General features: G+C 34.4%; 2 protein-coding genes across 4 annotated transcripts; both read left to right on the top strand.

The window, feature by feature from the left end:
* The first annotated feature begins 8,641 nt into the window (after positions 1–8,641).
* LOC108218757 (zinc finger BED domain-containing protein DAYSLEEPER) lies at positions 8,642–13,013 on the top strand. 2 transcript variants are annotated; one of them, XM_017391851.2, is made up of 2 exons: positions 8,642–8,902; positions 10,461–13,013. In XM_017391851.2, exon 2 carries the CDS (start codon positions 10,481–10,483, stop codon positions 12,836–12,838), a length of 2,358 nt encoding a protein of 785 aa, XP_017247340.1. In that variant the 5' UTR covers positions 8,642–8,902; positions 10,461–10,480; the 3' UTR covers positions 12,839–13,013. The 2 variants fall into 2 exon arrangements, with proteins under 2 accessions (XP_017247340.1, XP_017247341.1); XM_017391852.2 differs by having other exon boundaries at positions 8,700–8,902; positions 10,458–13,013.
* A 2,528-nt stretch (positions 13,014–15,541) lies between these two features.
* LOC108216890 (uncharacterized) lies at positions 15,542–22,516 on the top strand. Of its 2 annotated transcripts, XM_064091025.1 has the most exons (11): positions 15,542–15,933; positions 16,018–16,085; positions 16,575–16,636; positions 16,734–16,883; positions 17,040–17,216; positions 18,218–18,430; positions 19,173–20,821; positions 20,855–20,917; positions 21,282–21,347; positions 21,440–21,509; positions 21,780–22,516. In XM_064091025.1, exons 1-11 carry the CDS (start codon positions 15,704–15,706, stop codon positions 22,440–22,442), a joined length of 3,411 nt encoding a protein of 1,136 aa, XP_063947095.1. In that variant the 5' UTR covers positions 15,542–15,703; the 3' UTR covers positions 22,443–22,516. The 2 variants fall into 2 exon arrangements, with proteins under 2 accessions (XP_063947095.1, XP_017245236.1); XM_017389747.2 differs by having other exon boundaries at positions 15,543–15,933; positions 19,173–20,917.
* Positions 22,517–22,559: the final 43 nt, after the last annotated feature.

The following is a 22,559-nucleotide window of genomic DNA, read 5'->3' as shown; positions in this document are numbered from 1 at the left end:
TTGGAATTGCTCTTTAAGAACTAAAAACAGCTCCGCTATAAATTGATTGTCAAAAAGTCAATATTTGACGTAATGGGATGAAATTATCAAATTATATCAGTATCATAGTATTATCCATCATTAATCTCTTTGTTATTGTTTTTAAATTCTCGCAACGGAGGTTGGTCAGTTTTTTCATAATATTATAAACTATACGGAACTTGGGGAGGAAAAGATTCCTAGGAATGGTAGAAGAGAGAAGAAAATGGAAAGAATTGTCCATAAAATTAAAGAGAAAAAGAAAAAGAGAAATGTGAGGGGAAAATGATAACGGGCAGGAACGGGATCACATGGGTGCATGTGAAGTGGGGATGACCCACGAGAGGGATGGGAAAGAGTGTAAAACCAAAAAAGATGATGCACTCCGTTTCTCCCGGAAGAGGGTCTTCCTCGCTCTGTCGGGTTACTTTGCTCTGCTGTTTCTGAGGTTTGTGTTTAAACGGACCTGCTTCTTATTTGCATCATCAAAGCCAAACACATTGTATGTGTGTACAGCTTGATCGTGCAACTGGTATAAATCCCGGATCGCATCATAAAATACGATTTTTAATTTTTATAATAAGATTATAAACTGAATTTTTCACCAATCGCGTAATGTTATATCGATTACCGTTTAATATTAAAACAATATCGAGATATTTAAACTGCACCACAAAACAATATAATTACATTAGTAATTATTGAATAAAATTATATTATATATGTAATTAATTATAATTAAATTATGTATATATTTGTTAAAAAATTTAAGTAATGGTTAATTATTATTTTCAAAATTAGCTATAATATAATACCAAATTATATAAAATTTTCAAATTATTATAATATGTCTCTTAGTATTCATTATTATTCTATTTATTATAGCACTGAAATGATAAATATTATATAATATAGAAAAGTGTTTTCATTAATATATATTTATATTCTATTCATAATTTCAAATAAAATTATTTATTCTTAAACGTGCAATATATTTCTGTTTCAATAATTATTTGATTTTGTAACTTTTGACGAAATATATTATGAACATTCATCGTAAGCTTGGGTTTAGTTTTTACACGAACATGTTGTATTTATTGTTTATGCTAATGATTTCCAGTATAAAAAGTTAAAAATTAAAATTAATTTTTTAATAGAAAATATAATTAGGCTAGTTGAACATAGTTATTGTAGTTGTAAACGAGATAGCATATCTGAAAATAAAAATATTGATATGAGTATTTTTGGAAAAAGTCTAGCAATTTTTTAGGATAAAAACCATATTATACACGATTGGGTGACATGGAAGAATTTACCAAGTGGCAAGTGCAGGTGCAAACATACATACGACCGACACAGTGGCTGGTAGAAATTTCGTGCCATCCCCGCTATTGGTCCCTTCTCTAATTTTATTATTTACTTGATGTTTGAGGTCTTTTACTGTTCCATCTGTTCCTCTCATTTCTTTACCGTTTACTGTTTTTTCACATGGCTAGTTCTGTAACTTATTTTTAAAATTTTCTTTTTTATATAAAAATTTAAACATCAAATTTTTATTCTAAAGAAAAAAAAATTAAAATAATTTATCGAACTACGTTTTACGAGAGTATTAAAATGCGTGCTGAGCCCCCGTCTCCCCATGTAAACAAATGAGGGGGACGGAGGGAGTAGTATTATTTAAGCGGAAGTAAGGCCTAAAGCCTAAATTGTCAAAAACGAAAAAAGATATATTTACATTATTTGTTTGGAAAATAAGTAGCGGCGAACTGGATTGTATTATGCCAACAGATTTGAATAATAATACTATTCGGTCTGGAAAGACAAAAACTCGGTGTTAGGCCCAGAAAGGTAGTTGGGCTGCAGTATACAACTTTTTCCGTAGCCCAAGGGAAACTACCACAAATATTTTTCAGGGAACATTTTAAACATATTTTGCCGAGTAAAACAAAGATACTTCCTCCGTTTCAATTTACATGTCTACTTTCAAAAAAAAAATTTGTTTCAAATTACTTGTCCACTTCAACTTTCAATGCAAAATCATATTTCCAAAGTCAATTCTACACCACATATCTCTTATTTATATTTCCTAGATCAATCTCACTCCACATATTTTGATCATTTAAATTAATTTGTGAACAACCACTTTTCTTAAACTGTGTGATTTTTTTTAAAGTGGACATCTAATTTGAAACGGAGGGAGTATAAAGATTGTACGGAAGATATTTTGTTGCTTTATTATTTTAGTTTAATCAAAAAATTTGTTTGGTATTCTTGCCCATTTCCGAATCATCCATTTTTTAAATAAACATTTATACAAATAATATTTTTTTAGTTATAATGTATTATATTCGAAAATATATACAAACCATCACGTAACTCTTACAAACTTTAACTCTAATGTGTTTTATCCTAATAACTAACCCTTTCTACACTATCATCATCTACTTCAAAACATACTTGAAGTGTTAGGATTTATGGATTACAGATTTCAACCAACTTAACTAGATGTAATTTATTTAGTTTATTTTAAATAAAACATGATGTCTCAACCAGAGTATGTCTTTGTAGTTTCATTAATGACTGTCATGTGATAATTATACACTTGGAAGTAGTTCATTCATTTGTTCAACTCTCAAGATGTACAAGAATATGACATCAAGAATAAAGAAAGGGTCATTGTCAACTGTTTGACAGTAAGACTATAAAAGACAGTTAGTTGCAGGTCACGACAAATTGTTTATCTGACAGCAGCATTGACAGAAGTTTTGATGACAACAAGTTCATTCAGTTATGACAACAGGGTTTGGATTGCCCAACATCAACAGTTGTAGGGAATCATGCTGTCACTTCAAGTCCATTATACGACAGCAAGTCTTGGGCCTCTTGGCGTTTGAAATGTACCGTCTTCAAAGATACGACTTGAATTGGATCTTCATCAAGCCAAATCTTGTGGCCGATAAGGATGTTCAAGATCAGGGATGCTGCAGAAATTTGTTTTATAGCACACCAACAAAGACTACGACAGAAACTTGAGAGCTAATAGACAAAAATTACCAATACGAGAAGATGTCAAGTCACTATCTATTAGAATTGGTTAAGCTTAAAATAGAATATTTCCACGTTGCTCTTCTTACATTGTAATCTCAGTATGATTAGCAATTTAGGAAAATCACATGGACTGTGTTTGTAAGAAGCCGCAAATTAGCAGAGTCTGTCAACAGTTTCAAGAACACGTGATGATAGTAATGTTTTGCATCTCTAGTCATATAGGAAAACATCCATCATTCTAAAATAGTTGTTCAAAAGAAATAATCTTGCAGCTCTTCAGAAAATTGAAATTCGAGAAAACACTTTCTTGAGATTGGAGCAACACTGCAAAATTAATAAAATATTTATTTTCCGAAATTAATTTTTTATGTTCTACAAGTTATTAATATAGAGTAATTGATAACTTTGAATCTTAAATTCGTTGTTGATTTGAGATTTGAATTTATTAGTATTGCATTGAACCTCCCCTTATACGATAGTTCTAGGGACCAACTTGAAGCATATACAAGATATATAATATATATTTATTTTTTTTGCAAATAAAAAAAATATAAAATATAAAAAATACTATTTAAAATTAATCAAAAAAATACCCTACCACGTATTAATATTAGAAAATATTCATTTTCAATGATAAAAATATTTAATATTTATATTACTGATTTATAATATAAAAACATATTGAAAAAGTTTGAATTGTAAAAAATATATAATCAAACGGTTAATATAATTTAATCAATTTTCAGTTTATTGCAATTGTCCATGCAAAAAATTGGGGTACTTTTCAAAAGCACCGTTTTCTTAAAAAAAAAATTGACTAGCATACAAAAAGTCCGGGGCACATATTCAAAAGAATTCTAACCCTGAAAGATTTGTCACGGATATTACATCAACACATATTCTTGAACTTTTATATATAGTTGTATGTAAGTGTGTATAGATTCAACTAGGAAAGAAAGTGGGAATAATATGATTTTTGCTTCTCATAAAGTAGTATCATTTAATTATGTTTGGCTTTCTCATAATTGTATTAGAATTTGAGTTGTAATTTTAATTGATTTGCATTCTTTATTTTGAGAATTAGTTGTATTAGTTGCTGGTGAGGTATTCGAAGTTGAATTCAATGAAATGGAACGAGTATCTGTTAGGAATATGTGATGCTTGATGATACAAGGTATTTTATTCTTACTTAGAATAAAATTGCATGTAGCTGATCAATTGGTAGCATGCTAAGACAGTATCAATTGATCAGATTGACCCATCAACGGCTGATGAGGTATTGTAACAAAGCTGGAGCTTTTTAGCAGTTGATGTAAAATAATGTGTACTTTTAGATTAGCAGTTGATCTATCAACGGATGTTTAGATAGGGTGACATAATTGTAAATATGAGAAGTCATGTAATCTATTCAAGTGAAGTGAAGATCGATCGGTAATTTAAAGTATCAATGGCTATTTGGAAAGAAGATTATCAACCGCTACATCAACATCATCATTATCCCATAACTCAAAGAAGACAATCAACTGCTATTTCAGTGTATCATCAATTGATGATATTAGCAATTGATTATCAGCCATTGACAGCTGCAAGTCAGGGAAAAGACAAAGTCCACATGGGTTGATGTGACAGATGCTGCACCAGCTTTGGAAGCTAAACCAAAAGGAGTTTAGTCAAATATTGAGAACCTCGAAGCCTACCATTTCTGGCAAAGCAACAAGAATTTCAAGCTGCCAAATGCAGTATCAAGTCCAAGAAATTCTATATTTGTACTAGCTAGAAAGTGTGTAGGAAAATACTTTTACAGACTAGTTTTGTTTGTAGTAGTATATATTCACTTTGTAATTTCACATTTCAAAGTATCAAACACTAAGAACTGAAGAGCAAAGTATTAGAAAAAGTTAGCAAGAAATTGTAAGCTTCTGCTCTTCATTCTTTGTAAGCAGCCAAGTATTTTTGCTTGGAAGGTTCTTGATATAAAAATCTCTCAGGTGGATCAAACAATCCACCTGAAATTTTTAAGATCCTTGTTCTTTAAATTTCTGTTTTAGCTTTTATATTCTCTTGTATTTTGAATATGATCTGTTATGCAAAAAGAGATTGAATTTTTTGTAGATTGTATTCAACCCCCCCCCCTTCTACAATCTAACTTATTGTTTGAATTGTCTGAATAACAATTGGTATCAGAGCCAGGCTTCTAACATACAAGAAGTTTTAGATCCTAAAGACAATCAACAATGGGAAGAAGAGATGAAGGAGTCAAGATTCCAATGCTGGTCAAAGAACACTACTTTCATTGGAAAGTGAAAATGAGGATGCATCTACTCTCCTTGGATCCTAGCTACATCAACTGTATTGAGAAAGGACCACATGTTCCAGTTAAGATCAACACTGCCCTGAGACTTGATGGAAGTGAAGCTGAAGATGTTGAAGTGCCTAAAAATCCTTCTGAGTTCACTGAGGAAGATGAGAAAGAAGTGCACAAGGATAACAAGGCTATGAACATTCTGTTCAATGGTATTGATGATGACATGTTTGATAGTGTTATCAACTGTCCAACTGCAAAGGAAGTATGGGATACCATTCAAACCTTATGTGAAGGCACTGATCAAGTTAGGGAAAACAAAATGCAGCTGTTTGTTCAACAGTATGAGAGCTTTCACTCTAAATCTGGTGAATCTCTAAATGATTTGTTTAACAGATTTCAAAAACTGTTAAATGGATTAAAGTTGTATGGTAGAATCTACATGGTCAAGGATTCAAATCTCAAATTCTTGAGAGCTTTACCTAGAGATTGGAAACCCATGACTGTTGCTCTAAGACAGGCTCAGAATTTTAACGAATACTCTCTTGACAAATTATATGGTATTCTTAAAACATATGAGCTTGAAATACAGCAAGATGAAGAACTGGAAAAGAACTCCAAAAGGGAGAAAACTGTGGCTCTTGTGGCAGAAAAGGAAGAGGAGAAGACATTAAAGTCTGTGATTGCTGGAAAGACCTCAAGCAGCTCTGCTTGTGATGGAAAGAAGGATGATGGAAAGAAGAAAGGAAAAGTCATTGAGGAAGATGAAGAACCTTCAGCTCAAGATGAGCTAGATGATCTTGATGAACATCTAGCATTTCTTGCCAGAAAATTCTCCAAACTCAAATTCAAAAGAAATGCTGTCAGCTCTAGACCATTCAACAGAGGAAATCAATCTAAACCATCTGGTATGGTTGATAGATCAAAATTCAAATGCTTCAATTGTGGTCTACCTGGACATTTCTCTAATGAGTGTAGAAGACCTTCTGCTGAAAAGAAAGGATCCTCCTCAGAGAATGTAGACTACAGAAGAAAATATTTTGATCTACTCAAGCAAAGCAAGGAAAAGGCATTCATAACTGAGGATGGTGACTGGGCTGCTGATGAAGGTGATTCTGACACTGAGGAGCATGTCAATCTTGCCTAGAAAAGAAGAACATGTACAGAAATCTCTTCTTTTTAATTATAAATATCATAAACGAGAGTCATGCTCTGAAGTTCATCTTAATCGACAAACACTTGTCTAGAAATCGGGGTTTCGGATTGGTTTTGGATAGAATATCGGACAACGGAGTTCTAGGGCGCAGGCGGCGACTTGAAAGTTGAAGGCGGCGAGTCGGCGACTTGTGAAATCAGGGATTCATGTGACAATGTGAGAGGCTCGCAATTGCTGAGTGTAATTGAGTATTGAGTGCATGAGAGTAATTGAGTATTGAGTGCATGATGATTCAGTGATGACTCTTAAACTATTAAACTACTTGGTATTTAGTAACTTGATATATTAGTATAATATATAATATATTAAATTATACATATATCATGGCCCAAAAATTTATAAATAATATATATATATATATAATATATATAATTTATAATATATATATATATATATATATATATATAGTATTATTCAGATTATTTTTCGGGTTTCAGGTTTGGATCGGGTTCGGATCGAATTTGAATTTCGGGCCGGATTTCAATACCGAATACCTAATATCCAAATCCTAATCCAAATTCGTTCGGGTCAAAAATAAAATCCAAATCCAAAATATCGGATTCAGCAAAATTCATTCGGGCCGAAACGGTCGAGTATCCATTCACAAGGGCGTAGCGAAGTATTGAGTACGGGGTCACTTGCACCCCCTCATTCTTTAATATCCTCTTATATATATTATATAAAATTTAATATTTTTTGATTTTGACCCCCCTAAAATTAAATTTTTTGAACCCAGAAATAAAATTTTGATCCCACAAATACATGAATTTATTTAAAAAAATGAAATCAATTTTTATATTTAATAAAATTGGTTAAAATAGAGTATAGTGTAAATTATATAAAACCATGTATTCTGGCCACGCTCCTTTCCATTCGGATCGCTTTTTTTTTTTTCTGTCTATCCCTATCCCTGACCGCTCTGCGCGTGAAGGGCAGCCTGATATATAGGCCTGAAGAATGGGCTCGTAGTATGTCAATTCTTTCTCTGAAACGCTCGTATCAATAAACGATGAATATATTAAGCAAAAAGAAGTTTTAAACGATGGATATATTAAACGAAAGGAAATTAAAATCTTATATTTTATTACTTATTTTTATAAAAAAAGTCCTTTGTTTTATCTTCTTGTTAGATTTTGATCATCAATCAAGTTCACGCGAAAGTTATTTTTAAACTATGTCAACAAAAGATCTATTCTTCTCTACATGAATTCTTATTATCTTAAATTATATCATATTGACTTGTTATAGTAAGTATAGACAACGAGGTTTATTGTGCTCCACAAAAGATAATTTAATTTATCAGAGGTTTTAAATAAATCATCAAGGCAATAAAAATATAAACATTCAACATTGGATCCTCAACCGGACCAGATTTGATTGATCGCTTCCTTTCTCATCTACCATTACCAGTGGTGTCACAAATTACTCCCTCCATCATCCATGAAGAGTATATATCCAGGAACGAAAATAGGAATATTTATTTTAGTACTTTCATAAAGTATAGTCTTAAAAATTAATTTTGAGATTATTTTTTTCAAATAAAAGTTTAATATCTAAATTTTCAGTCAGAAAAGAAAATTTAAAATAAATTACATGACTATATTTTATAAGATCGTCCTGCATCTTTTTTGTGTTTTTTTGACAAAAAATAAATAGATATATAAATATCATTCGAATTCGAACCTTATTGCCCAGTTTGGTCATTTTTAGAACCCATACCATGTGCTGTATGGACTTGAAATCGGTGTGTATAACTAGCTAGACACAAGCTTGGGCTGATTCGGACAAAATTGAATAAGAGTCTGCATAAACGAAAAAATAAAATAAAGAAACGAGCATCAAAGTAGGCCCTCTAGAGTCCCTTTCTCTCTCTACATAATAGACCAGGTCCTCTTGTAAATTGCAAGTTAAGTCATTCGCTTCACAAACCCTAAGCTCTGTGGGCTGTGGTGTCCGTCCATCTAAGCGATACGAAATTTAATAAAAATGTGACATAACGAAATAAAATACACAAGCCGCAATAAAAATAAAAGTGGACCTCAAAGTCCATATCCAATATGATTTAATTTTTATCCCTCCCGTTACCTAAACTAAATATCTTATCTCTATATCACGAGCCGAGCCACCACAACGTAAGGGTCCAATTCGAATTCTATCGGGTTCAAGCCCAATATCTCTCTCCTCACTCTTTCTCTCTCCTCTTTCATCGGCGTAACCCTAGATCTCGCCGGATCGGCAATTCGGACCGCTTTTTCGGGTTTTCAACGGCGATTCAGCTCGTTCTGTTGGCGGATCTTTTCGGATCGGTGATTCTCGAGGTTGTTTGAAAACCCTAGCTTTTTCGATTCAGTTTTTGTTCGTGTGTTCTTGTGAATTTTGGTGTGTTTATGCAGTTTTGTGTGTGATTCTTGTTGTAGATCGAGTTTTGTCTTTGAATTATGGGTAAAGTTTGAATCTTTAAGCTTTACATGTGAATCTTGTTTCTGAATTATGAGTTTGTGTTTGTTAATTGTTCTTGTTTGTTTTGAATTTTCATTTATTTCTTGGAGCCAAAATTGATGAAATTTATAGATCTGGTCTTTGGGGCGTTGACTTTAAGCCCAATTTGTGTCCAAAGTCTGTTTTAACCTTTAGATACTGAGCCTACTGGGCTTTTTTTTGCTGTTGGTCTTTGTAATATTATTACATCATCTGTTTATCAGTCCTGTTCAGGTGTGCTATATTGGTGTTTCGAAACATGAGTTCTTTTAAGTGTTAGAACTTGGTTGATGAGTCCAGCCCACTCAAGGAAACTAGTCTGCGTATGCTTTGTTTGTCTTTATCTTATAAGTTCACCTTATGGGTTGTATGTAATAAAGTATTCTGCAGACAGTAATAAGATTGGTCGGGTTATATTTATAGGGATGAACCAAAGCCTTCGCTTATGTATTGTTTATTGACCAAAAGTTATGTACACCTGAATATCCTGATACCCAAAGGGCTTTAAGTTTTAACCACTTGCAGAATTTGTATTTATACTTCTCTTCCTGTTTTAACTATTTGTTTAAAAATACAGTGGGTGATGTAGTAGCTAGCAGGGCAGGGGGAGGAGGGTCTGCACCTCCTCTCAAAGGAGATAGTATTTTTGACCTTATGAATATTTCCTTTGGGTTGCGAGTGATGGACTCTATAGTGGGTTTCGAGTGAAGGTGAAGTTTTAGTAGAGTATTCATTATTAAGGTCTAAGGCTAAAACATCTGATATAAGTGATGTCTATGAATCTATAGCTGACTTGTAAAGTTAGCCGGTTTTTTCTGCTGTCCCCATGTCTGTACATTCAATAAAGGCAGTCATTGTTTTACAGTGATTGAATCTCCAGCTGAATTAGTTCGGGTTTGTCAGCCTTAATTTTCATCAGATAACAATAATTTTAAAATTCTCAATACTTTTTAGTTTGACTTATGTTTTGGTTTTGATGTCTGAAAACTAAAATGAGAGGCTTATAAGAGTTGATTTTACATTTCAAAGGGAAAGGAAGACGGATAAAATGATTTGTGTAACTGTGGTTTTGATTAACATATGCTCTAAATTTAGTTTTAAGTAGGTTTCTTCATGGTTTTTAATGAGCTACAATACTTATATAACCTTGATTCCTGACAGTTTTGTAATTGGGTGAGGTGCCTTAATTTGGTGGTGTTGTGCTTTTACTTCGATTTTTATACATGAACATATCTGTCTTTTTGTTGTACATTCAATTTTCTTGTTGTATTGCACTCTTCCTGCACTTGATATATGCATATTTGTTATATACTATTAATGTGAAATTTCTTATCTTTCAGTTCTGGTATCAGATTTATCCATCTTATTAGTTAAATTTTCATTTTCTGCCTGAAGCAGGATTTGCCTTCTCTACTAAAATGGAAGCATCCGCGGAAAATAATCATCAGCTTGTCTCTGTAGAGACACAGCCAGATGATGCTGAAATGCATACTGTCAGTGTAGAACTGCAGCCAACCAGTGATGAACTGCAGTCAAACGGTGTAGAACTGCAGACGAATGGTGTTGAACTGCAGACGACCAATGTAGAGATGCAACCTGCTAGTTTAGAGATGCAACCGACCAATTTAGAGATGGAACCAGCTAATATAGAAATGCAAACTGCTAGTTTAGAGATACCACCAGCCCATTTAGAGATGCAACTGACAAATTTTGAAATGCACTCACCAAATATGGAAATTCAGGAAGCTGGTCTAGAATTACAGCCAGGCAGCAATGTAGACATGCAAATGCCCCTTGGCATTGAAACACAGCCTCCTAGTAAACGCAGGAAGAAGAAGTCAATTGTTTGGGAGCACTTCACCATCGAGAATGTTGGTGCTGGATGCAGAAGGGCTTGCTGTAAGCAATGCAAGCAATCGTTTGCATATAGTACAGGTTCTAAAGTGGCAGGAACCAGCCACCTCAAACGCCATATTGCCAAAGGAACCTGCCCTGTTGTTCTTCGCAATCAGGAGAATTCTCAGTTATCCCCCTACAGTGCACCTTCTAAGGTCGGCGGGCCTGGACGGCTTAATGATGCACCGAAACGCCGATACAGAACTGCTAGTGTGCCTTACTTTGCATTTGACTCGGATCGCTGTCGTCATGAGATTGCTAGGATGATAATCATGCATAACTATCCCCTTCACATTGTCGAACATCCAGGCTTTATTGCTTTTGTCAAGAATCTTCAGCCTCGGTTCGATATGGTGAGCTTCAACACAGTTCAAGGAGATTGTGTGGCAACTTATCTTAGAGAAAAGCAAACCCTGCAGAGATTGCTTGAAGGAATTCCCGGGCGTATCTGCCTGACACTTGACCTGTGGACTTCTTCCCAAACCGTAGGCTATGTTTTTGTTACAGGGCAATTTATTGATAGTGAATGGAAGATGCACAGAAAGATTCTTAATGTTATTATGGAACCATATCCTGAATCGGATTCTGCTTTTAGCCATTCTGTTGCTGCTTGTCTTTCTGACTGGAATATGGATGGTCGATTAATTTCCCTCACCATTAACCAGTCGTTGACAGATGCTGCAGTGGATAACCTAAAAGCTCTGCTTTCAGTCAAGAATCCTAATCTGCTTGGTGGTCAGTTACTATTGGGGAATTGTCTCGCCCGTTCTTTTAGTAGTATAGCGCAGGAAGCACTGAGGGGTGCACAAGAGACTGTTAAGAAAGTTAGGAACAGTGTCAAGTATGTTAAAACCTCTGAATCCCATGAAGAGAAATTTCTTGAGCTCAAGCAACAACTTCAAGTCCCCAGTGCAAAGAGCCTAGCTTTGGATGACCAGACACAATGGAACACAACATATGAAATGTTGTTGGGTGCTTCAGAGTTGAAGGAAGTCTTTTCTTGCCTGGATACTTCTGATCCGGATTACAAGGAAGCTCCATCTATGGAAGACTGGAAACTGGTCGAGACTCTAACTACCTACCTGAAACTACTGTTTGACACAGCAACACTCTTAACTACTCCTGTCATCCCAACCACAGACACGTTCTTTCATGAAATTTGGAAGATTCAACTGGAGCTGGCTCGTGCCGCCTCAATTGAGGACCCGATCATCAGCAGCATTACCAGGCCATTGCAAGCAAATTTTGATAAATACTGGAAAAGCTGTTGCCTGATTCTGGCAATTGCTGTAGTCATGGATCCCCGATTCAAGATGAAGCTTGTTGAATTCAGTTTCAATAAAATATACGGGGATGAAGCTGCCGCATACATCAAGTCAGTCGAGGATGGAATTCACGAGCTCTTCAATGAGTATGTGCAACTTCCATTGCCTCTCACTCCGACTTATGTGGATGAAATAAATGGGGCAAGCATTAAGCAAGAAGATGGAGGACCTTTTCCATCGAGCAATGGACTTGGGCTAACCGATTTTGATGTATATATCATGGAGTCTACCAGCCAGCAGTCAAAATCAGAGCTGGATCAGTACTTGGAGGAGTCATTGTTGCCCCGGGTTCACGAGTTTGACGTAATAGGCTGGTGGAAACTAAACAAGAGCAAGTACCCTACTCTTTCAAAGATGGCTCGTGATATGTTATCAGTTCCAGTGTCTACTGTGGGACCTGATCTGGTATTTGACACTGTTGGGAAAGAGATGGATCGATACAGGTGCTCCTTGCGTCCGGAGACAGTGGAAGCCCTCATTTGTGCAAAGGACTGGCTGCAGCGCGACATGGCAGAAGCACTAACTGTTCCAATCAAAATGGATTTTCCAATATAGTTCTATATTGGTTCTGTATTGTTTGCATTTGTAGCTAACAGTTTAATCTTTAGACTAAAGCTTGTGTTTCTGAATTATGACATTGGATGTTTGGAAAGTTAGATTTTTAATTTTTGTATGATAATGTGGATGTTTCAGAAACTAGAGTTGAATGAATGCTTCAGTATTTATCGCTGCTTTGTTGTTGCTTTAACAACTGTAGCCTATGGCCTTATTTATTTATTTTTTTGAAAAAAAAGTTAATAACGCCAAAACTCTTGATTTATCACAGACATATCCAATACACTTCCGGACACAGGCTTCGTATGGGTCGGATGGGCCGTTTGGGTGAGTTTAAAATAAGTGCAGTGGAGTAGAAGTTAGAAGCAAGATAAGATTTATAAGTGATTAAAGTGTTTGGAAAATAAGTAGAAATTCTGAAATAAAAGCTAGCATTCCTAACTTTTTATAACTTTTTATAAGTACTTTTTGACTTATCACACAAACGATACGAATAAGTGCTCATAATTTATAATCTAGAAGATGGACTTATAAGTCCTAAACAAACACCCACTTAAACATCCAGTTCAAACATAACAGCACGAGGTTACAGTAACCACCATCGAATTTTACAAAATTCAAAAATCATAAACCTAGTTACTTTTTTTTTTTGAAAGGAATAAACCTAGTTACTTAATTAAGAGCAAACATAACTTAATTAAGAAAAAAGAATAAAAGAATAAGTTAACCTATCGGCAATCATACAACAAGAAGTTCGAATTGAGAAGATTTATCAACGAATTTTGGATATATGAGTTTTTAAACTTAGGTACTGTTTGGAGTTGCTATTGCAGACAGCAACAGCAGCTTTTTGCTGAAAAGCAGGTGAAAAACTGTTTGGTAAATCTAAAAGCAGCTTTCCCGAACAGCAGTTTTTAGCTGAAAAGCTGCTGTTAGAAAAAGCAGGTCCTCCCATGCTTTTAAAAAAAGCTGCTTTTCAGCTTTTGCAGAATGCTGTTATAGATTTCATTATAAAACCTCACCAAAATCATTATCTGTTATTAATTATAACTCAAAATAAGTAAATATCAAAAAATTACCAAACAGTTATCTGATTTCTACAACAGCACTTATTTTACCAGCACTTTTTCTGACAGCACATCAATTTTTAACAGCACTCCCAAACAGACCCTTAGGCTCATTTGTTAAATCTAAACAAATTTTTCTGAATCATTCAGAAAAGTGATAAATCTGAATACCAGATGAACCAAGTAGTTTGTTTAAATATTAGATTCTTCTAAACAATATTTCTATTATTATTAAAATTTATTGTTAGGGTTGGTATTTTTTTAAAAAAAACCGTCCATTAGCCCATTCAAACGATTTTACTATTTTGATTTTAAATTAATAATTCTTCAATGATAATTTTTTTTTATCATAAATGAAGATAATATATCAATATTATTATATTATTGTATATATATAATTATCCTTACAATTAATATATAATTATTGGTTATTTTCCAATCGAGTATTCTACCATAAATATAATTATAGACTTATAAATGATAGTGCACCTGATTACAATAATTTTGAAAATATCTACTTAAGAGATTTTCAATATTTTTCATATTATTAAAAATCAAAATAAAACTTGCAGAATAGCACATATGTTATTGAACATGAAAACAGCGAAGAGACTAGCAGCAGAGTGTAGACTTCTGTATGAGAGATCCTCATATTTTTGAGGTGATTCGTCCAGATGATTTATGATTCGTTCATCTACATACAATATCTGTCAAACAAACTTAATGATAAATTGTGTGGGTTCATCCGATAATCAAGATTGTTTCGTTCACCCGTTAACAAACCCTCAATCTTCAAGTGTGGAAATAGCAAAATTAGTCATGTTTGATTCTTGAATTGAATCTCTTATCTCGAAACGATTTAGAGATTTCAAATCTATGATTGTGATTTGTGAATTTGAACTAATTCTAAAAATTTAGGGACTACAAGCGGCTAAATCACGTGGGGTCTCTGGTAAGTGATACTTCCTCCGTCCCAGTCATTTGTATACAAATGGCTGGGACACGGAGACCAAGAAATTGGGTAAAAAATGAGTAAATTAAGATGAAAAGTGGGTATAGTGGTGGAACCCATTTATATTTAATAATAGATTTGAGATAATGGAGGAAAGTAGTGGGTGTAATAGTGTTTATATTATTATAGAATAGAGATAGTGGAGGAAAGTAGTTGGTGTAATGATATTTTATATTATAAAAGTTTACTACTTTTGGAATGTATACAATTGATGGGACGTCCCAAAAAAGAAACCGTATACAATTCACTGGGACGGAAGGAGTAAGTGGTAAATGATAATGTATAAATAAAATATTGAATATACATCCAAAAAATATATCATAAATTAACAACATAATTCATCATTCTCAAAAAAAAAAAAAACATAAATCACATTTAATATATTAGTGTAAATAGTTCGGTCTATCAGGTTGAACTAAATTTTCTGAAAAGAGCCTGACCGAGTAAAAATTTAGTATGATATAAAATCGAATAAACCAAAATTCTCCAAATTAAAATCGAATTGAACTGAAGTATATAATTCGATTTGATTTTTTCAACTATGGTTCGGTTTTACCTCGCTGCGAGTCGCCTGTATCAGTCTAAGGGCCAAATGTTTTTTCACTCCTACAAAAAAATTAAAAAAGTCAAGGTTTAAAATAATTTAGCCTGGGCTGAAGAACGAAGACCAAACAACCCGTTTGGCGCGAAAATTGAAGACAACATAAATCGGCCCCCTCCCTCCAAATTAGGGTTTGTTTCTTCTTCTTCTTCTTCTCCAATCACCATAAATTATTGACATAAAAAATGGCGAATTTCTTAGAGCAGCTAGCAAAGATCAAAACTTTATTGACCACTAGTGCTAGCACTGCTGCTTCTCATCATCAAATATCAGAAAAGGCCCTTGCTTACTCAACACTCTTGCATCTTCAAGAACAAGCCACTGATGACCCTGCCCTTATCCAATCTCTCGCTGATTCCTGCAATTATCTTATCTCTTTTATTCTTGTCGATATCTCGAGCCACGACGAAGAAATGTAAGCCTTGTATCTCTACAATGCTATATGTATGTTACATGTGTATGTAACTGTGTATAATGATTGATAATTTTTGAATGACAGTGCTGCACAGGCTTTGAAGTGCTTGGGATTCATGATTTATCATCCTTCGGTTGTTTCGGTCATTTCGGGTATATATTTTATTTTTCTTGAAATTTACAGCTTCAGGTTTTGATTTTAAAGTTTGTATGTTGACAAGATATTGTACAAAACATTAATATAACTAATACGCGTTAAGTTCGGTTTGGAGAACCGCAACTATTATACTAAGGTTTTGGGGCTATATTGATAGCAAATTAGCAACTGTTGGAAACTTGAACAAGTATTCTAGAAGTGATTGAACATAAAACTCGAACACTTGAGTACATCTTTTAATGGAGTCACCGAGCCACCACGGTTCCATCTAGAATTTTAGATATTCAGTTGACGTGTTAATATTTTTATGGTGCACTACAATTGAAGAACTGTTGTATTCGACGACTACTGACTTTTTTTGCTGGGTTCACTCTCTAAGATAGTACCAAACTGCATTATAATAAATGCTCAATAATCTGATTTTAAGAAAAGACAGCGTTGAGCGAGGACACCAGATTTTAACATGTTTGTTTTTGGCATGGCAGCAAATGATGCTAGTAAAATTTTGGAGATACTAGAGAAACTGATCACCACTACTCATATAAAGGTGAATTCAGTTGAGATAATTATACTGTTCAATATATATGATGATATTTATTTTAATTGCTAGAAAGCGGATCCTCACATGTTTCCATGATATACAGTCGGTCTGCAATTTAGGAGTATGGTGTATATCAATCCAACAACTCAACTTATCATTTTTGGCTGACAAGCACCATTCTCTGTTAAGAGCAATTATTCATGCCCTTGACAATCCGATTGGTTCGCTGTCAACTACCTTCGAGGCTATGCAGGTTTAGCTTGTGTTTTCTAACGTATCATTCATTTCCAAAATACAATATGGTTTTACAGCAGTAACAAGCATGACTAGTCAGACCTACTAGTAAAAATGGTTATCTTTCGAGTCAGGGAAAGGCTATAACTTTAATCATAGAAATGCTACTTAACAGGCTGTGGTTAAGTTGACAACTCAGTTAAGTGATATGATGAAAGACACTTCTCATATATGGGCTCCTCCAATATATAGAAGACTACTGAGCATCGATAGAAGGGAGAGGGATATGGCACAAAGATGTTTACTGAAGATTAAATCTACAATATATCCTCCAGAGCTAGCTCTTGCAAAGGTATTATAGTCTGCAACATCTTCCAATCTAAGTTTATTGTGGACCAGGTTTAAGTTTATTAATCCCCACCTCGGACAGTTGGACCTACAGTGATTGGTGTCAGAGTAGTTTGTTTTTGTCTCATTGCACTTTAGATAATAATTTGCAAGTCTTGTGTGAACTAAATATAATTGCTAGTTGATCTGTACATATATCATCATGGACTAGGAAGCTATGTAAATTGTGCGTAAGTGATTTCATATAGTCATATAGACATCAATGTGGTAAAAATTTCTGAATAAGAAAGTTTTGAGATAATATTATACTGTTATACTGGATTTCCAACTTGTGATATCAGATCAGTAATTATATAATGTCGATCAAGTAGATGTACCAAGTATCAGTATGGTAAATGTAGTAACATTATTCTACTGTGCAGTTTCACTCGTTTCGTATAAGAGACTGCATGCTGGACCTGCTGCTATAGTTAAGGGATGGATTGATCCACTTTGCTATATGATAGAAAACAATTATAAATGTCAAAACAGAACCCTTTTTTTTTAAATTTCTGGGTTAAAGTATTATCCCCCCCATCCTAAATAAATAAATCACAATTTAATTTGGAGTTGCACTTTAATACGATTCTATCTGGGTTCATTTGGAAGTGTAGATTTAGGGACGTAGATGTCCAACCTAGAAATTTTGCATCAGAATTTACACCAAGGTATTTCTTAGCTCTTCTGGAATTCTCATAGGTTCTTTCCTTTGTCTGTCAAATACAAGGGTCGCAGATACACATTTTCTATGGCATGCCTTTATATAACTAAATTTCTCAAAAGTCTTAATGGAGATGAAAGTCAGTCAAGTATGAAGAACCCTTGCATAACAAGTGGCTTACTCTTACGCTGAGGCACTTCATGTGAGACATATATGTCCACAAGTTTATAAAATAAATTGTGCTGTAGAATCTACCCTAATGTGTTGTGCTTAGTAATCACACATGCATTACTATTCTTGTATAGGTGGTTTCTATAGATATGAAGAGGAAACTGCTTCCTACAATGAAGGAACTATTAAGCCAAGGCTTAAAGATTCAAGTTTTACAAGCATGGGGATGGTTTATTTGCTTAATTGGACCTTATGCTGTGAAGAATAGGCATTTGATAAATGAAATGCTGAAAATTCCCGAGCAGACATTTTCTGATCTTGACCCACAAATCCAGATTGCTTCACAGGTATTCCTATGCAAATTATCAAACTATTGATGCCTTCTTTCTTCTTTGTAATTGAAGCATGCAAAATTTTCAATCATTGTGAAGCCATGAAACCAAGGTTGCTGAATGCATTTGTCACAACATTCTCGACACATCCAAAGGTTAGGAGTCTTCAAGATAATATAATTTAGAAAAAAAAAATATTCTTTTACATTGAATATTATGATGTCATGTCTTAAAGGTTGTAGAAGCTAAAATGTTATAATTATTAATTAGTGCCTTTGCAAATGATTCTGCAATATCGATAATGTTCAATCTTAGTTTCTAAAACCAATATGAATAACTTCCCTATCAAAACACATTTGTTATATTTTATATCCTTATCTTAGTTCCTCCGATTGCTCGCATATATTGCTGATAATATTTGCTGAGGTGATCAGTGTAAGTATCTTATGTGACATTATCTTATCTCCAAAAGAGTATGAATAACTGCAAGACATCAGTACTCTTAAAAGTGAATTGTAGTGGTTGACACCTATTCTAAAACACTCAACTCTGAGTTAGCTCAGGAATATTTTGTAACAAAAGATTCAGAACTAAACAAGAACTTCTAAATTCCATAATACATTCACATGCGATCCCTATGTGTGTCCCCTTTCTATAATATAGTCGAAGCTCAACAAAGAACTTTTAAAAGATTGTTCATATCTGCATGTGATACCCTTTGGCGCCTTTCTATAAAATATCTGCTCTACTTTTTCAGGTTGCTTGGGAATGTCTGATTGATGCTCTTATTCAGCCTCCGAAACAAGCTCCTGAGACCAGTAGTGGTCACAATATTGATAAAGCAAAAAATCCTCTTGAATCTAATGAGTTTGAAACAGATAAACTCTTAAAAAGAATTAAGCTCATAATGACACCCCTAACAGGAATCATGTCCAGTAAATGTGATGTATCTGTTCACTTATCCTGCCTGAAGACTTGGTGTCATTTGCTTCAAAATCTTGACACCTACGTCAACTGTCCGTCGGTATTCAAGTTTGTTTGGGAGCCTATGCTTGAAATTGTTTTCCGAATCAGACCTGATAATAAGAACATGTTGTTATTAAGTATCTGCACAGATCTTCTTGATAATTTTGCTTCAACCAGAAGTAAAGATCTGAGATATGACTTGAACGACCAGATAAGTTCTCTTCTATCCTCTGAAATTCAAATTCCTGGACCTCTTTTTTCTGGAGAGCTATCATGGAAGCAATGTTCAGTTAAATGGTTGCCTTGGGATCTTACTCAGTTAGATTTCTATACGAATATGTTGGATATCCTCATTAGTCACAGTTCAGCGATCTCTATTGCCCCTGAAATAAAATGTTTATTATGTGCTGCAGCACTGAGAATATTTAGAACTGTTTTGAGAGGAGTCAAAATCATTCTGATGGATTCCTCCATTACATATGAAGAGACCATGGTATGTATAAGAAAAATAGTGATGTTTGTGAACAAAATTTGTGAAGTTGCAGTAGACGACAGTGAAAATAATCATTTACATCGTATATCCCTCCAATTTGTGAAGGCTGTAACTGAAGAATTAGATGCTTTTATATTGGGATCTCCGCTTTATAAAATAGCATTAGACTCCAAGTTCGTTAACAACTTGAGAACTGTCAGTGATTTCAGACGAGGAAAGATGCCTGGTACTTTGTCCGTGGATCACTTAAACATGGTTACTCCTATTGTTTGCCTAACAGTATGTTATATGTGCGTGTTAATTAGGTTAACTCTAGATGTACCAGAGGCAGGATTTGCTATACAGGAGATGTCTGGATATTTACGTTCAATATTGTCCTCGTATAGTCCTCTTGAGATTCTCCAAGCAATTAATAGTTTATTGTATAATCATTTGGTTTCTGAATGCTTAGATGCCTGGGTAGTTGTAGCCAATTGTCTAAAGGATTACCTAGACAGTGTGAAGGACCTCTCTGTACTGGAAACAGAATCCGACAAGCATGGATATACTGTTTTATGTCATTTCTTGTGCTATCCTGTTGCTGTATTCTACATCTCTCAAAGGCAATCGTCACCAGCAAAGACAAATGGCTCCCTGCAATCTTCCATTTGTTTGAAAGCACAGAGAAAGCATGGGCTTGAAATAGTTGTTGAAAACTGGAGGTTGCTTTATGTTTCTGTAAATAAAGCCTCACAACCCAAGTGTTTCTCCTCGAAGAGTTTCACTGAAGATCTGTGTTCAATGTTAAATTGGTGGCTTGACGAAAGAAGAGATAATATAGACACTGACAGTGAGCTAATTCAAATCGAAAAGGTTCGGGATTATGAAATTTTCTATTTGTGTGGAGAGATTGTGATAAGTGTCTTTGAACAATCTATGATAAGTGAAAAAAAGGGCGGTACTACAACCGGAGAAATTGGCAGTTCTCGGACATCTACAACTGGAGAAATTGGCAGTTCTCGGACATCTAATAGCATCAACAATATCTTACAATTTACTTCAAGGTATTCAGACACACATCAACATACAGATATAACTTTACAGTATTGGTGGTATATATTGTAGGAAAGAATAAGGGATTAAGGCTCAATACTGGGTATCTTTTTCTCATTTACAACTGTTAGTGGATTATATATTTTAGTGTTCATCTTCATCCCATTATTTTGTTTTCTGTTTATATATTAAATTAATTTCATTTCTGCTTCTTCTGCTGTCTTTAGTATATATCCGAGTTTTATTCTTTTATTTATATTACTCAAGTTATGCAAGATGTTGACTGACATTCATCTACAAGATGCACCCTCCTATAAACATGCAAATGATGAATAATGTCTATAAACACATAGTCATTGTTTAGTTGTTGTGCAGATATGTGAGTCTGCCATGGGCAAAGGTACCATCAACTGCATCTATTGACCTTGCAGTAGTCTCCAGGTGAGTAACCAATGTTATTGCATCTGACATCTGTATATGACTTTTTTCAGTCGCTTGTAATGCTTATATACTTCTCATTCTGTGAGTTTCAGGGTGTTCTCTACATTGGTGCATTTTCTAGACTGTCTTTTCTTCCAAGAGCAAATTATTTCTTTTATGGAGGTTTTGTATTCTTGCTTTGCCACACCCTTTACATATTAAAGAACTGTATAATAGATTAATTTTTGTTTTTAAACTGCTTTCTACCTGCCTCCTTTTAAAGTAAATAATTTGAAATAGATGCTTCTGTAATTCCTGAATCATGTAGACTTAATAAATACATTCCACTTTATCAACCATATTAATTCTATATATTATTTCTGAAATAACTTGTAACATGTCTATGTAGTATGCACAGGGCACTGATTGCGTTTATCTTCATTTTTTCATCAGATTATGGGACAGCCGTTGTGTGAATGGATATCTCATCCAGAATTACAGGATGAGAGCAGCAGATATCAACTTCAGCTATTATGGGTCAAAATGCTGAACAGTTTAAGATCGAGTTGGCCACCAATCAACTTTGATTCCTCCTTCCTGAAGTTGCAGGCACCCCTACTTGAATCAACTCTTGACCACCCAAATAATGCCATCTCCAAGCCTACCATGAAGTTCTGGAATTCTACATATGGAGAACAGACTCCGTTAAATTACCCTAGAAGTTTAGTTCCCATCCTAGACAAGCTCTCAAGAAATGGAGCAATCAAGCTCTGCCGAGCAAGTCATTTTAAATTAGATAGTATACAAGGATACAAAGTGACTACAACACCAAACCCAGGTTCCAAACGGGTAGAACTGGCGGAAGGCACGCAGAAAAATTGTCATCACAATAATTCGAGTTTAAAAAGGAAAACGCCAGAATTAACAGAACATCAGAAGGAAGTGAGGCGAGCACAACAAGGAAGAGTGAGGGACTGTGATGGAAGGGGTCCTGGTATCCGTACTTATACGAGTGTAGATTTCTCCCAAGCAAACGAAGAATCACAAGAGAGCCAGGAAATTCGAAATGCAGATGCAATCTTGGAGATGTTGAGAAAAGATGGCAAACTAGCTTGAGCTTTCATGACCTGGTTTTATGTAACAGCCTCAGTGTGTCCACCTGTGCATAGTCTTGTCTGTAACTGTAATTTGACATGTATTTTGCTGATTCTTACTCTAAATTAATCTTTGTTG

Source organism: Daucus carota, chromosome 4 (assembly GCF_001625215.2).
Source record: "Daucus carota subsp. sativus chromosome 4, DH1 v3.0, whole genome shotgun sequence".
Classification (NCBI taxonomy): Eukaryota; Viridiplantae; Streptophyta; class Magnoliopsida; order Apiales; family Apiaceae; genus Daucus; species Daucus carota.
The sequence above is the reverse complement of the archived record's forward strand: the minus strand, read 5'-3'. Positions and strand labels throughout refer to the sequence as shown.